This window comes from Marmota flaviventris, chromosome X (genome assembly GCF_047511675.1).
Source record: "Marmota flaviventris isolate mMarFla1 chromosome X, mMarFla1.hap1, whole genome shotgun sequence".
NCBI lineage: Eukaryota > Metazoa > Chordata > Mammalia > Rodentia > Sciuridae > Marmota > Marmota flaviventris.
This window is the reverse complement of record NC_092518.1, coordinates 106,847,262-106,861,046: the sequence shown is the minus strand read 5'-3', so window position 1 is coordinate 106,861,046 and position 13,785 is coordinate 106,847,262. Positions and strand designations below refer to the sequence as shown.

Here is a 13,785-nt window from a genome sequence, read left to right as displayed (position 1 = left end):
AAACTTAGCAAAACCCTGTATGTACCAATATGCATGGAACTTTTTTTTTATAAAAATTATGGATATCATGTCCTACCTTCACAAGGCTTGTTTTATTTAGCCCGTCATCATTTGAAATGACAGAAATCTTAAATTACATCCTAAATAACAATGTTTATATATACATCCCCCACTAGTGAGAAACCTTAACTTATTAAAAATCTTATGATGGTACTCAAAACAACCGCTATTGAGAAACCAACTATGGCCTCAGAATGGCACAGCAAAAAAATAATAAAATTCTGCATTATGTAAATTAAAAACAGTGCCAGAAAATGTATTATATTAACTACTATAGAGCCCAATGACCACTGATATAAAACTGTTTCAAAATATACATTGTAATCTTATATATTAAATCTTCTTATGCAGAAATAAACTGAACCAAAATTAACATTTCTCATTTTGTGGGAAAAACAAAATTATCAAAATATAATTTACTTACTGTAGTAGATTAAAATCAGTTGGTATTTCTGGAGCTGCTATCATTTCTTTATCATCTTCTGGAACACCCCAATGTCAGAAATATATTCATATATTTAATGTGAGTAAAATGATAGTTTGCTTCTTTCTTCTAAGAAAACAACTCCTTTAAAGAAAATAAAATGACACATTTATTATAAACACATCAAAAATATTGGGAAGGGATATTCATACTCAAAATGTAAATTTCCCATGTCTGACAATATGTTTTTATAAATAAGGATTGTGTTCCCTTGCATTTGATTTCTTTTCCTAGATAGGAATTTGTTAGAACTCTTGCACAGCTTCACAGTAATAACTTAACATGAGGAGAAAAAAAGAAGTTTGCATCACAGATAATTATGTTTAAAGTGTGTTATGATTCTCTAGCCTGGTTTTATGTATATATGTGTTTATGTCTACACACACATACTTACAGATGTTATGTACATACATACATATGCACACACCCTATAAAACAGGATGTGACTCTTTTTATTAGTCCTGAAATCCCTATGACAAGTTAAAACCGCAATGAGATGCCTGAAAATGTATAGCTTTTTGCTGATTGTGTACAGATCCAGTAAAACAGAGCTGAAAAAAATCCTACAATATAATTTAAAAACACTTTAAGAACAGGTTTTTCTACCCTTGAGGACACAAAGTACAAAGCCTGGCTTATTAAAAACCACTTCATGATAATGCCATACTGTGTTGAGAAAAAAGAAGGGGGAAAAGTTAGATCTGTCTGATCTAGTCCCCCTCAAGCAATTTACAATCAATTTAAACACAATAATAAATGTTGCCCGGCATGTGCAAGCCCCTGAGTTTGATACCCAGCAAAAAGAAAAAAGTCTCAAGGACAGATAAAGAGTACTTGTGACCAAAATAAGTACAAACTGGGCCAGGCCCGGTGGCACATGCCTGTAATCCCAAGTAGCTAGGGAGGCTGAGACAGGAAGATGGAGGTTTCAAAGCCAGCCTCAACAACAGCGAGGTGCTACGGAACTCAGTGAGACCCTATCTCTAAATAAAATACAAAATAGGCTTGGGGATGGAGCTCAGTGGTTGAGTGTCCCTGAGTTCAATCCCCAGTACCCAAACAAATAAATAAGTGCGAGTTGGTGGGTAGGAAAGGTATTATGTCTACCTTTGAAGGTCAAAGGTATATTTCCCAAATGATGGAGTAGCCTAAAAGCAAATGACCAGTCTATAACAAAAAGGAGAAAGCAGGCTGAAGCTAATAAAGTCTGCGGTTCTTAGTCTTATGTATATTTTTTTCATAATTTCTGTTTAATGTTTTTTTCTTTTATTCCCAAGAGAATCTGGTAGTTGGTGGCCACCTTAAAAAAAAAAAAAAAAAAAGGGGGGGCAGGAACGGCTAAACATATCCAGTTAATGTCTAAATACTACACACTGATGAAATTCTAATGATCTCTTCCAACAGAGTAAACAGTATAAGAAAAAGATGGTTCAATCTTTCATTAATTTGAAATATCTAAAAAATATCACAAATGGCTACTAGTTTTTTTCATTAATATACAGGTGTTCAAAACACTGCATTTTCCTAGTTTATTCTAATTAAGCTAAAACAGCAAAAATATTAAGTTTTGCTTACAAAACTTCTTTGTGAATAGCAAAATAACAAATGAAGTAATAGGAGAAAAAAAGAAGGATGAATAGCCCACAAATTAAGCCCTGAATAATCAAGAATTATATATACTACCACTGTATCTTTTTCCTGAACGGTACTCAGATTGCAAAATCTTTAGATATAACCGTTATTATGGTCTTCCCCTTGCCATAAATCATTATCCCAGGATTGTTCTCCTCCAATATCACTAAACATTAATCTGCTTTATTCTTATTGTAGCCTAAGGACTACACCAGAGTTCTGAGGCTTGTCATCACCCATAGAACACACATCTTTGTCTCCTAATTTTCTAATTTTACAAAGAAAACTAGTTTGCTTTTTGAAGGAAACTGGAAAGGCATAGACCTAATAATTCTAAACAGATCCAGTTGTCCAGATGGCAAAATGGAAATAACAAGTGGTCATGTGATCCTTGCTATGTCTCTTTGCCTCTCTGAGCATTTCATAAAAACCAAATTTACTGGGACAGGGGATGTAACTCAGTGGTAGTGTGTGTGTTCAGCTAGGGTTCTATCCCCAAGACAAATAAAACACTTTACTACTCCCCTTCAACATAGTTTTTAAGCAGACTTTAAAGACATTTCATGAATATAGTGTCCTAAGAAATCACACCTGAGGAACATAAAGAATGCATTAGCTCTGAAAAACCCTGTGTGTGTGACACACACACACACACACACACACACACACACACACACACACTGCATTCCCCTAAATAGCAATAGAATTAATTTCTCATGTAAAAAAAAAAGTACAAAGTTTTGCCAGGTTGAGCAACCATAATCCAAAAATTAAAAATCTTCTGAAATCCAAAACTTCTTGAACACCAACATGACTGCTCAAAAGTTCCAGATTTTGGAATATTTCTGATTTCAGAGTAGGGACACTCAACCAGTAAGGTCTTTTCAAATATTCTAAAAACAAAATACTCCAAAATCTGAAATTCTAAACTATTAGGGTAAAGCATACTAAACTTGCACTAATGAGTATTCAGTAACAGAAAACAAAGCAAAACCTAGGACGGGAGTCTCTTAAGACGAGGTGCCTATATTTTTTAAATATTCTTTTTTAGTTGTAGATGGACACAATAAATAAATTTGTGATTTTTAATAGCTTTTTTTAGTTGTAGTTGGGCACAATAACTTTGTTTTATTTTTATGTGGTGCTGAGGATCAAACCCAGTGCCTCAGATGTGCTAGGCAAGCATTCTACCACTGAGCTGCAACCCCAGCCCAGGTGACTACTTTTTTTTAAACATTGTTGCCTCAGAGTCTGACAGACTTAGGGAAAAATTATTTAACTGGCCAATTTCCTATCCCAGTGAATACTTGTTTTTAAAAGTCTCTAAATATTGGGGCCGGGAATGTAGCTCAGTGGTACAGCCCTTGCCTAGCATGCACTAGACCCTGGGTTTCATACCCATTACCACAAAACAAACAAAAAAGTTTCTAAATATTAAAAGTGCATCCAATTAATAGTATCTACTATGTGCCAAGTGCAGTGCTGGCCACTGGGAACACAGTAGTGAACAGGAGAGCAATGATCCTTGCCATGATATAACTACCTTTACAAGAAGCATGAAAACATTTCTACTAAGAATCATCTCCTCTATGACCACCTAATGTTATAAATAAAGAAGTCTAAATTCCATGCATATCAATGTTTTATTATTTTAATCATTTCCAAATAACTTCTTTGCCACCAAAATAGTTTACCACAACAAAAGTGATAAATATATATTATAAATATATATTTGTAATTTAAAAGGGGGCACAATGAATAAACTGGGAATTTCTTAAAGAATGTAAACTTTAAATCTACAGAAAAATGAAAATGTTTTGTTGTTATTGTAAATATCTACATCTGCATATAAAATTTTCTTTTCCCAAAAACATATATTATAAAATTCATAAAAGATGTCTTTAAATGTGCTTAATACCATTTGACCTAAGATGGGAAACCCAATACTATAAGAAGTAATGCTCAAATAAAAGTGTAAGTTTAAAAACCAAACTTAACCATGTCATTTCTGGGCAACTGCAGATTATTATTTTTTTAAAAAAAAAATATGCTCTAAGATCACAAGGTGGAGCTCTCACCTAGTATCAAAGAAAAACTTTGAAGTCTTTATCACATGTAGCATTTCTCTAGAACTACCATAAAAGAGTTGCCATTCCAACAGCTTTAGAGGATAAAGTATAGAGATGAAATCTGCATCAAGTCTCTACCACTGTTTTCCTATTGTGGGCAGCCAGGGCCTTATCTAGTAACTAGCTTGCTTCTCCTTACTGAAAACTAAGCTACTGCATTATAAATAATGGAAACAGCATATATAAACATAAAACTATTTCCTTAGGTTCAAGCATATACCGCCAACAGCTTACCCTCTTGTCCACAGTTTAGCTTTCTTCAGTTTCACTTTCCCTCAACCAACCACTGTCCAAAAGTATTAAGTGGGAAATTGAAGAAATAAACAATTCTTAAGTTTTACACTACACGACTTTCTGAATAGCAGGATGTTTTTTTTTTTCTTTTTCTTTATTTTTTTTTTCCTTTTTTGGTACTAGAGATTGAACTCTAGGGCACTCAACCATTGAGCCACATCCCCAGCCCTATTTTGTATTTTATTTACAGACAGGGTCTCACTGAGCTGCTTAGCACCTTGCTTGTGCTGAGGCTGGCTTTGGACTCTCAATCCTCCTGCCTCAGCCTTGCAAGTCGCTGGGATTTCAGGCATGCGCCACCACGCCCAGCAACAGGACAATATTTTGCCCTGTCCAACCCATCCCACCTGGAATGTGAGTGATACCTTTTTGTCCAGAATATCCATGAGACATATACCCTACATAGTCCCTTAGAAGCTGTTATCAGTCATCAAATTTACTATCTCAGTGTCACAGTGCTTGTGTGCTTATGGTCAACTAACCCTTGTCTTACTTATTGGCTCCAACATGCAAACTTTTATACAATATGTTGTTACAGCCATCCTATTTTACTATTGTTGTCTTTAATCTCTTTGCCTGATTTATAAACTCAACTTTATCATATATATGTAAATATAAGGGAAAAAACAGTACAGTGCATATATAGGTTCGCTTTTATCCATGGTCTGAGTTATCCACCCAGAGTCTTAGTACATATACCCATGGATAAGGGGGGACTATTGTATCATGCTGTTATTAATTTAAATATATTTATGGACAACTACTGGATTAAAAAGTAATAGATGATCATGTATTTTGAATTATAAACATTAAATTCAGGTAAATAACCTCTGTAACTGTTTTGATATAGACATCTAAAAGCTGAAACTTAATTGCCACAAGTTTTCAAATTATCTATAGTTAGTTTGCATTTTATGGCCTGTTACTCAAAGTTTAGATTCCAAGTTAAATTCAAAAACAGAAAACCTTTCTTCCACTTCTAAAAACGTAGAAGACATGTTATTACAGCCCATAAATAAAAATATTATTCTGCTTATTACATCTTTAATTCTTCACAACTCACTTGCTAAATTTCCTAAAATTATCCCGCCTCCAAAATTAAAGCACACAAAAAATGATTTTTCATGTTGTTAAAATATCATAGAGTAAATTTTTTCTATAAACTGATGATTTCAAATGTCTTAATTCAATCCCAAATGGTCTCAAAACAAAAACAGAGCTATCACTTAACAAGGTCCCTCAGAATCAATATATTACTTGGAAGCATGGTGGGGAGGGCACTTAATAGCTGGTGTGTTAATTCTCTTATTAAAAATATTCAACCACTAAAAGCTGACAAATTCATATACCACAACCCATTTCCTTATCTAAATACTTCCCTGAATAGGGCCCCATCCCTCTATATATAAGGATCACATCTAGGAAGTATATATACCTGTCTAAAATGCTGTTGTATGGGCTGGGGATGTGGCTCAAGCAGTAGCGCGCTCGCCTGCCATGCGTGCGGCCTGGGTTCGATCCTCAGCACCACATACAAATAAAGATGTTGTGTCTGCCGAAAATTAAATAATAAATATTTAAAAAAATAATAATAAAATGCTGTTGTAGGTGTAATACAAACACTTGAAATTAGGAATTACTCAAATGTCCAACAATGGATTAAGAGATGTTACATCAGTGCAAGTACTGTAATATTCATATAAATGAAACTATTATGATTGTGTATCAACATAGGTTAAAAAGTTTGATACATTAAAAAAGCATACATTGTTATATAATAGTAACAAGAACAAACAAGCAAAGGAAGATAGTTCATTTAGAGTGGTGGAAATTTGAGTATTTAAAATTTTAATTTAAAATCTTATTGTTAGTACAAGTAAATTATGACAAGAAACTGTACTCTTTATTAAAACCTAAACTACCTGAGGAATTATAAACCGATGCTGCTAAAGCCTCATTTATTCATATTTCAGGTCCATAATTTTATAAAGTTAAACATATAGAAACTCTTTAGTTCTATCATAAAATTATATTACTATATTTGCCAACTCAAGATTAGTGAGAAATAGAAGCTTTCTTACAGACCCCTGGCAACAGGATCCCAAGTTATGTTCCTTTTATTGACCTATCTAATTTGTAAGAGAACAGCCAAAGCTCTGCCATTTAGTTGAGGCTGTGAATGATAAAAGGTACAAAAGTTCCCACAATAGTAGAGCTGATCAAGAGGAAAGTTACTATCATTCTTATGTCAAATGGTACATGGTAGTGTTTGAATTCACAGGGAAATAAATGAAATTAAATATAAATACCTGCTTTTAAAAGGAAAGAAAAACCTACTATCCTTTTGTTGATTTATGTCCTTAAAAATTCTTATTACTCAAAAGATATTTTTCCTCCCTCTGACAATCTCCCTAATTTGTGTTATGGTCTCCTGAATAAATGATACAGTGAAAAAAATGACAAAGCAAGTACTGATCATGTGTATTCAAACCAGTGGTAAAATCTTAATTTAGAAGTTTGACAAAATAATAATTCTGTTTCACAAACCCGGAGAGGCCTAAAGAATCCATGCTAGCCCTTGCTCTGCTACAGGAGTAGGTAATCTAATGCGTGAAAGAAACCTGCAAAGAATTAATGACTATCTACATATCCTAGCTAATTGGAGGGCAGGTCCAATATCTGCACTTATAAACTTAAAAAATAATATAAAGGGAGAAGGCTAAAAATAATAGGCCTTTTTAAAAAAGCTAAGACAAACTAAACATACCTAAAGCCACAAGACTTCAAAAATAACTTACTTTCATGAAGAGGGGAAGGAGCAAGCTGGGGCATTCTACAGATATGGCATCATTACACACTACCAGAAACTAAAGCCAGACAGAACTGGAAACATCCACCTGTTCCCCTACTATTTTTAAGAGTATGATAGTAGTGTCTCATTGCTCAGCAATTTTCCTAGTTTCCTTGTCCACCCACATTCTCCAATATTTTCAAAAGTGACACAAGCCCTTACCACATTGGGACCAGTTGGCCCAGCCTACATACTCGGCCTGTCCCGGTTCTTAACCATAAGCTGTATTTTCTGTATATTCAGAAATAAACGATGACCAACTAATTTGAGGGGGAGGGAACAAGAAGATGCAATAAGAAAAGGCTTTACCTTATTCCTAATACTCTAACAACTTGAACTCAGTTGGAACCTGTTCCTGAATTCCCCAAGGATCATACCTTGTCTGAAATATTCTTGCTGTGATACATCTACTATCCCATTCCAGGAATTGAAATCCTGCCCTTATATAAATCCAACTTAAAAACAGTTTCTCTGGATCTCTCAAGCTGCCTTAAATTAAATGCCATAATATTGTCCACTCTGACACTGGTTGTATGAAACTGGATACCATATTATACTGGACACAATCTAATTCCAAGTCACCTAACTCCCCAAGGTTGCCCTAAGAAGCTGCAGCTGACTAGACATCATCAGTTCTAGCCCAAGATGAATATCAAAATAGACAAAATATCTGTTTTATCACATATTATCACCTTAAAATCATCTCTCAATCTGTCTAGGTAAACAACTAATAATTTTTAAAACTATAAGTTGATTGATGTGTTAAAGGCTTGGTCCTGCAGGTGGTGCTACTGGCAGCTAGTAAAGCTTTTAAGAAGTGAGGCATGTAAGAGGACTTGTCATGCCCTTGAGGGCAAGTGTGGTACCAAGCCCCCCCCCCTCCCCGCTTGTTCTCTGGCTCATGATGGGGTAACCAGTTTTGTTCTGCCTCACCCACAGGCCTAAAGCAACAGGGCCAATCTATCATGAACTGGAACCTCCAAAACTGTGAACCAAAATAAAACTTCTCTCTTTAGAAGCTGATTATCTCAAGTATTTTGTTAGAGTGGTGGAAAGTTGACTAACACAATCACATATTTGAATATCACTCTTAATTTAGCTTTTTAAACTGTTAATTGAATATGTGTGTGTGTGTATGTGTATATATATATATATATATATATATATATATATATATATATATCTATCTCCACACAAATGTACATACATATCTCACATTAACAATTTCCCATGTTAAAATATCATAAATAAATAGGAGTAATTAAAATTGGGGGTAGTGACTATCAATATTTAAGGTAAGATGCAATTATCTGGTTAAAAATGGTATCTAGAAAAATGAAAATCAAATTTATAAGGAGATATATTCATGTGTTAACACTAGCAAACAGTATATAGCATGATTTAAGCGCAATTCGGTAACTGTCAAAACAATTTCACATTGGACACTACTGGCTCATTAACAGATTTCAGGCTATAGAAGATATCAAGGTAGATTTCATAGCAAAATAGATGAATAAAGGATAATCTTGCCTAGATTTCAAGGGAAATTTAAATTTTCATTTTATACTCTTTTTTTAAGACACACAGAGAGAGAGAGAGAGAGAGAGAATTTTAATATTTATTTTTTAGTTCTCGGCAGACACAACATCTTTGTTTGTATGTGGTGTTGAGGATCGAACCCGGGCCGCACGCATGTCAGGCGACCGTGCTACCACTTGAGCCACATCCCCAGCCCTCATTTTATACTCTTTTGGTAGATTATATCAAAAGTTTCCACGTGTATTTATTCAAAGTAGTAAAAAGTATCTAAATGAAATATTGAGTGTTCATTAATAATTGGCAAGATGGCGATACAAGACGGCGATATAATAACAGATACAATTCAGTAAATTAAAAGACATTAAAACCAAAGTGTAAAATAAAGAACTTTAAAGAAGGAAATGAAAATTCAAACTAAAATTTAGAAATGCAGTGACTATGAATAAGCACAATACTTTTTTTTCATCTTAGCATAACCATCGTAACAGAACATACAGATTACCTATCTAGTTTTTTGTTTCTTTCACTACTAATTCACGACCTTATTAAAATATCTGGCTTTACCACCTACTGAATATAACCCACTAATATTTTTTTGGCTAAACTCCATGTAACAACTCATAAGCTTAAACTTACTCAAGTTCAAAAATCAAATATGCTTTCACAATTCAGATGGTATAGCCTATATAGGTACTTCCTATTTCTAAAGTCAGACAGAAGAAGTTGGTTATTCATTTGGTAATTCCAAACAGTAGCAATGACAGAAAACCAGTCACACATACATGGTACTTAAATTTATCTTAATTCTAACTGCTACCATTCCTAGACAAAGAGTAAAACATACAAATTGACTTTTTAAAAATTAAATATAAGCTGGGCACAGTGGCACATGCCTATAATCCCAGCTACTCAGAAGGCTGAAGCAGGAAGATGCAAGTTCACCCTGTCTCAAAATCAAAAATAAAAAGGATTGGGGGGGGCTGGGGATGTGGCTCAAGCGGTAGTGCGCTCGCCTGGCATGCGTGCGGCCCAGGTTCGATCCTCAGCACCACATACAAACAAAGATGTTGTGTCCGCCGAAAACTAATAAATAAATAAATAAATATTTAAAAAAAAAAAAAAAAAGGATTGGGGAGGTAGTTATATGGTAAAGTACCCCTGGGTTCAATACCCAGTACCAAATTAATTAATTAAATTTAAGAAGCCAGAAAGGGGTAAGAATACTATAGACCAATATCCTTGATGAACACTAATACAAAAACTCTCAACAAAATACTGACAAACCAGAATTCAATAGCATATTAAAATGATTATTATACACCATGACCAAGTAAGAATTTATTCTTGGGATTCACGACTGGTTTAACACAAAAATCATCGTAATATCCATCAGAGGAACATATAGAATATAGCCTTTGAATCCTCTCTTTAAAAGCCCCCTGTTCCAGTATCTGGGACAGACAGGAGATCCCTGTGTTTCTCCCTTACTAACAAAGCAATAAAAACTTTTTTTTTTTTTTTTTTTTTTTTTTGAGAAAAAGGAAAATCAATGCAATAGGTTGTCTACCCCTCTGGAGATAGTCTGCATTCTCCCTTGAGCATTCCTTGCTTTACTCTCAAAGGCTCTTTTGTGATTAACACCCTCCCCATTCTTCCTTCATCAATGCCTTTTTGGGGAAAAAAGGTGTAATATTGTACATTAACAGAATGAAAGACAAAAACCACATGATCATCACAATTGGTTCAGCAAAAGCATTTGACCTGTTGGCCATTGAAACACTCAACAAACTAGGACCAGGAGAAAACTACCTCTACACAATAAAGGTCATTTAAGAAAAACCCACAGATAAACACCACACTCAATGGTGAAAGACTGAAAGCTTTTCCTCTAAGATCATAAATAAGGCAAAGATGTCCACTCTAACCATTTCTGTTTAACCATAGTATCATAAGTTCTAGCCAAAGCAATTAAGAAAAATAATTTTAAAAATTTCAAATCAAAAGGAAGTAAAATTATCCCTGTTCCCAGATTGACATGATCTTCTATTTTTAAAATTCCCAAATTCCACACACATACACAAAAATGTTGGAATAAATTCAATAAAGTTACAGGATACAAAATCAACACACAAAATTCAGTTGCACTTCTATATATTAACAATGAACAATCTGAAAATGAAATTAGTAAAATAATTCTATTTTCAACAGCATCAAAAAGAATAAAATAGCTGGGTATAGTGGTACACATGTGTAATGGCAGCTACTCAGGTGATTTAGACAGGATAACAATCAAAGGCCAGCCTGGGCAACTCAGTGAGACACTCTCTAAAAATAAGAAATACAAAGGACTAAGGATGTAGCTCAGTGGTAGAGCACACACTGCCTGGCCTGTACAAGGCCCTGGGTTCAATCTGCAGCACCACAAAATAAATAAATAAATAAATAAATATTTAGGAATAAACCTAACTAAGAAGTCTTGGACAATAAAGACCACAAAATAGTGCTGAAAGATATTAAAGATTGGGGCTGGGGTTGTGGCTCAGCAGTAGAACACTCGTCTAGCCCGGGCGAGGCCCTGGGTTCAATCCTCAGCACCACATACAAATAAATAAAATAAAGGTATTGTATTCAACTACTTCTAAAAAATAAATATTTAAAGAAAAAAAGATATTAAAGATGACACAAATACAGAGAAAGACATCCTGTGTTAATAGAAAGGCTTAATATTCTGATATCCACACTAACCAAAGTGGTCTACAGATTTAGTAAAATTATTATCAAACATTTATTACAAAAACAGAAAGAAATCTTCCTACAATTCATATAGATTCCCAAGGGACCCCCAAATAGCCAAGATAATTTTTAAAAAGAACAAAGTTTGGGGGCTGGAGTTTGTGAATCAGTGGTACAGCACTTGCCTGGCATGTGTGAGGCCCTGGGTTCGATCCTCAGCACCGCATATAAATAAATAAAAGATCCATTGACAACTAAATATATAATACACACACACACACATTTTTTTAAAAGAACGAAGTTGGAAAGACACACACTTCCTGATTTCAAAACATACTACATAACCAACAGTAACCAAAACAGTGTAATGCCCACATAAATAGATCAATGGCACAGGATTGAGTGCCCCAAAATAAATCCTTACATATATGGCACAAATGATCTTTCACAAGGGTGCCAAGACTACTCAACAGGAAAGAACAACCCTTGAACAAATGGTGCTAAGGAAACTAGATATCCACAGGAGAAAAAAATGGAGTTAAACCCATAATTTATACCATATAAAAAATTAACTCAAAATGGATTAAAGACCTAAATTTAAGACTTGCAACTATAAAACTCCTTGTAGAACCAGATGCTTTGGCACTCTCCTGTAATTCCAGAAACTTGGGAAGCTGAGGCAATAAGATAGCAAGTTCAAGGCCACCCTCAACAATTTAGATAAGAGCCTGTCTCCAAAACAAACAAATAAACAAAGAAACAAAGGGCTGGGGATGTAGCTCAATAGTAAAGTGTCCCTAGGTTCAATACCCAGTAAACCCACACACACACCCCAGCCACCACCAAGAGAAAAACTTCGTGACACTGCAGTTTGCAATGCTTTCTTAGATATGGAAAGCACAGCTAACAAAAGAAAAATAAGACAAATGTGACTCTATCAAACTTTAAAACTTTTGTGTATCAAATGACAATCAATACAGTGAAAAGGCAAATTACAGAGTGGAATAAAATACCTCAAAATCATATATGTGAGGGCTTGAGGTGATAGAGTGTCTGCTTCACATGTACAAGACCACAAGTTCAATCCCTAATTCCACAAAAAAAATTAAAAACCATATATTTGATAAGGGAGCTAATATCCAGAATGTATAAAAAATCCTACAACTCAACAACAAAAATCAAAGAACTCCATTTGTTAAAGTGGGCAAAAACAGGTTTGTTGAAATAGATTATTTCTCCAAATTTACAAATGGCCAACAGTATATGTAAAGGTGATGAATATCACTAATCATCAGAGGAATAAAAACCAAAACCAGAATAATTTATCACCTCAAATCAATTAGGATGGCTACAAATGAAAAAATAACGTTTGTTCTGTAAGTACGTGGAAATTAGACTCCCTGTATGCTGCTGGTGATATTATTAAAATGTATCACCTCTATGAAAAAGAATACAACAGAACTGAACAGACTTCTCAGAAGATATAAATCAATCAACAAATATATGAAAAAAACATCTCTAGCAATTAGAGAAATGCAAATCAAAAATCTAAGATTTCATCTCACTCCAGTCGGAATGGCAGCTATTAAGAATACAAACAACAGTAAGTGTTGGCGAGGATATGGGGGGAAAGACATTGCTGGTAGTACTGCAAATTGGTGCAGACAATATGGACAGTGGTATGGAGATTCCTTGGAAAACTGGGAATGGAACCACCATTTGATCCAGCTATCCCACTTTTCGGTCTACACCCAAAGGACTTAAAAGCAGCATACTACAGGGACACAGCCACATCAATGTTTACAGTAGCACAATTCACAGTAACTAAACTGTGGAACCAACCTAGATGCCCTTCAGTAGATAAATGGATGAAGAAAATGTGGTATATATACACAGTGGAATATTACTAAGCAATAAAAGAGAATAAAATCATGGCATTCATAGGTAAATGAATGGAGCTGGAAAATATAATGCTAACTGAAATTAGCTGACCCCAAAAAACCAAATGCCAAATGATTTCTCTGATTTAAAGATGCTGATTCATAATATGCTGGGGGGATATG

The 13,785-nt window shown here is 34.5% G+C and overlaps 1 protein-coding gene across 6 annotated transcripts in view; it reads right to left on the bottom strand.

Annotated features, from left to right (window-relative positions):
* The window catches only part of Stag2 (STAG2 cohesin complex component), a 185,433-nt gene that overhangs the window by 132,014 nt on the left and 39,634 nt on the right, over positions 1-13,785 (bottom strand). For 5 of the 6 annotated variants that reach the window (XM_027931137.2, XM_071606272.1, XM_027931145.3 and 2 more), the window contains exon 2: positions 485-628. In XM_027931137.2, the coding sequence (XP_027786938.1) occupies positions 485-528 (44 nt within the window). In that variant the 5' untranslated portion in view covers positions 529-628. Of the gene's footprint in view, positions 1-484; positions 629-6,034; positions 6,152-13,785 lie in introns of all 6 variants that reach the window. The other variant, XM_071606271.1, reaches the window with a different exon arrangement.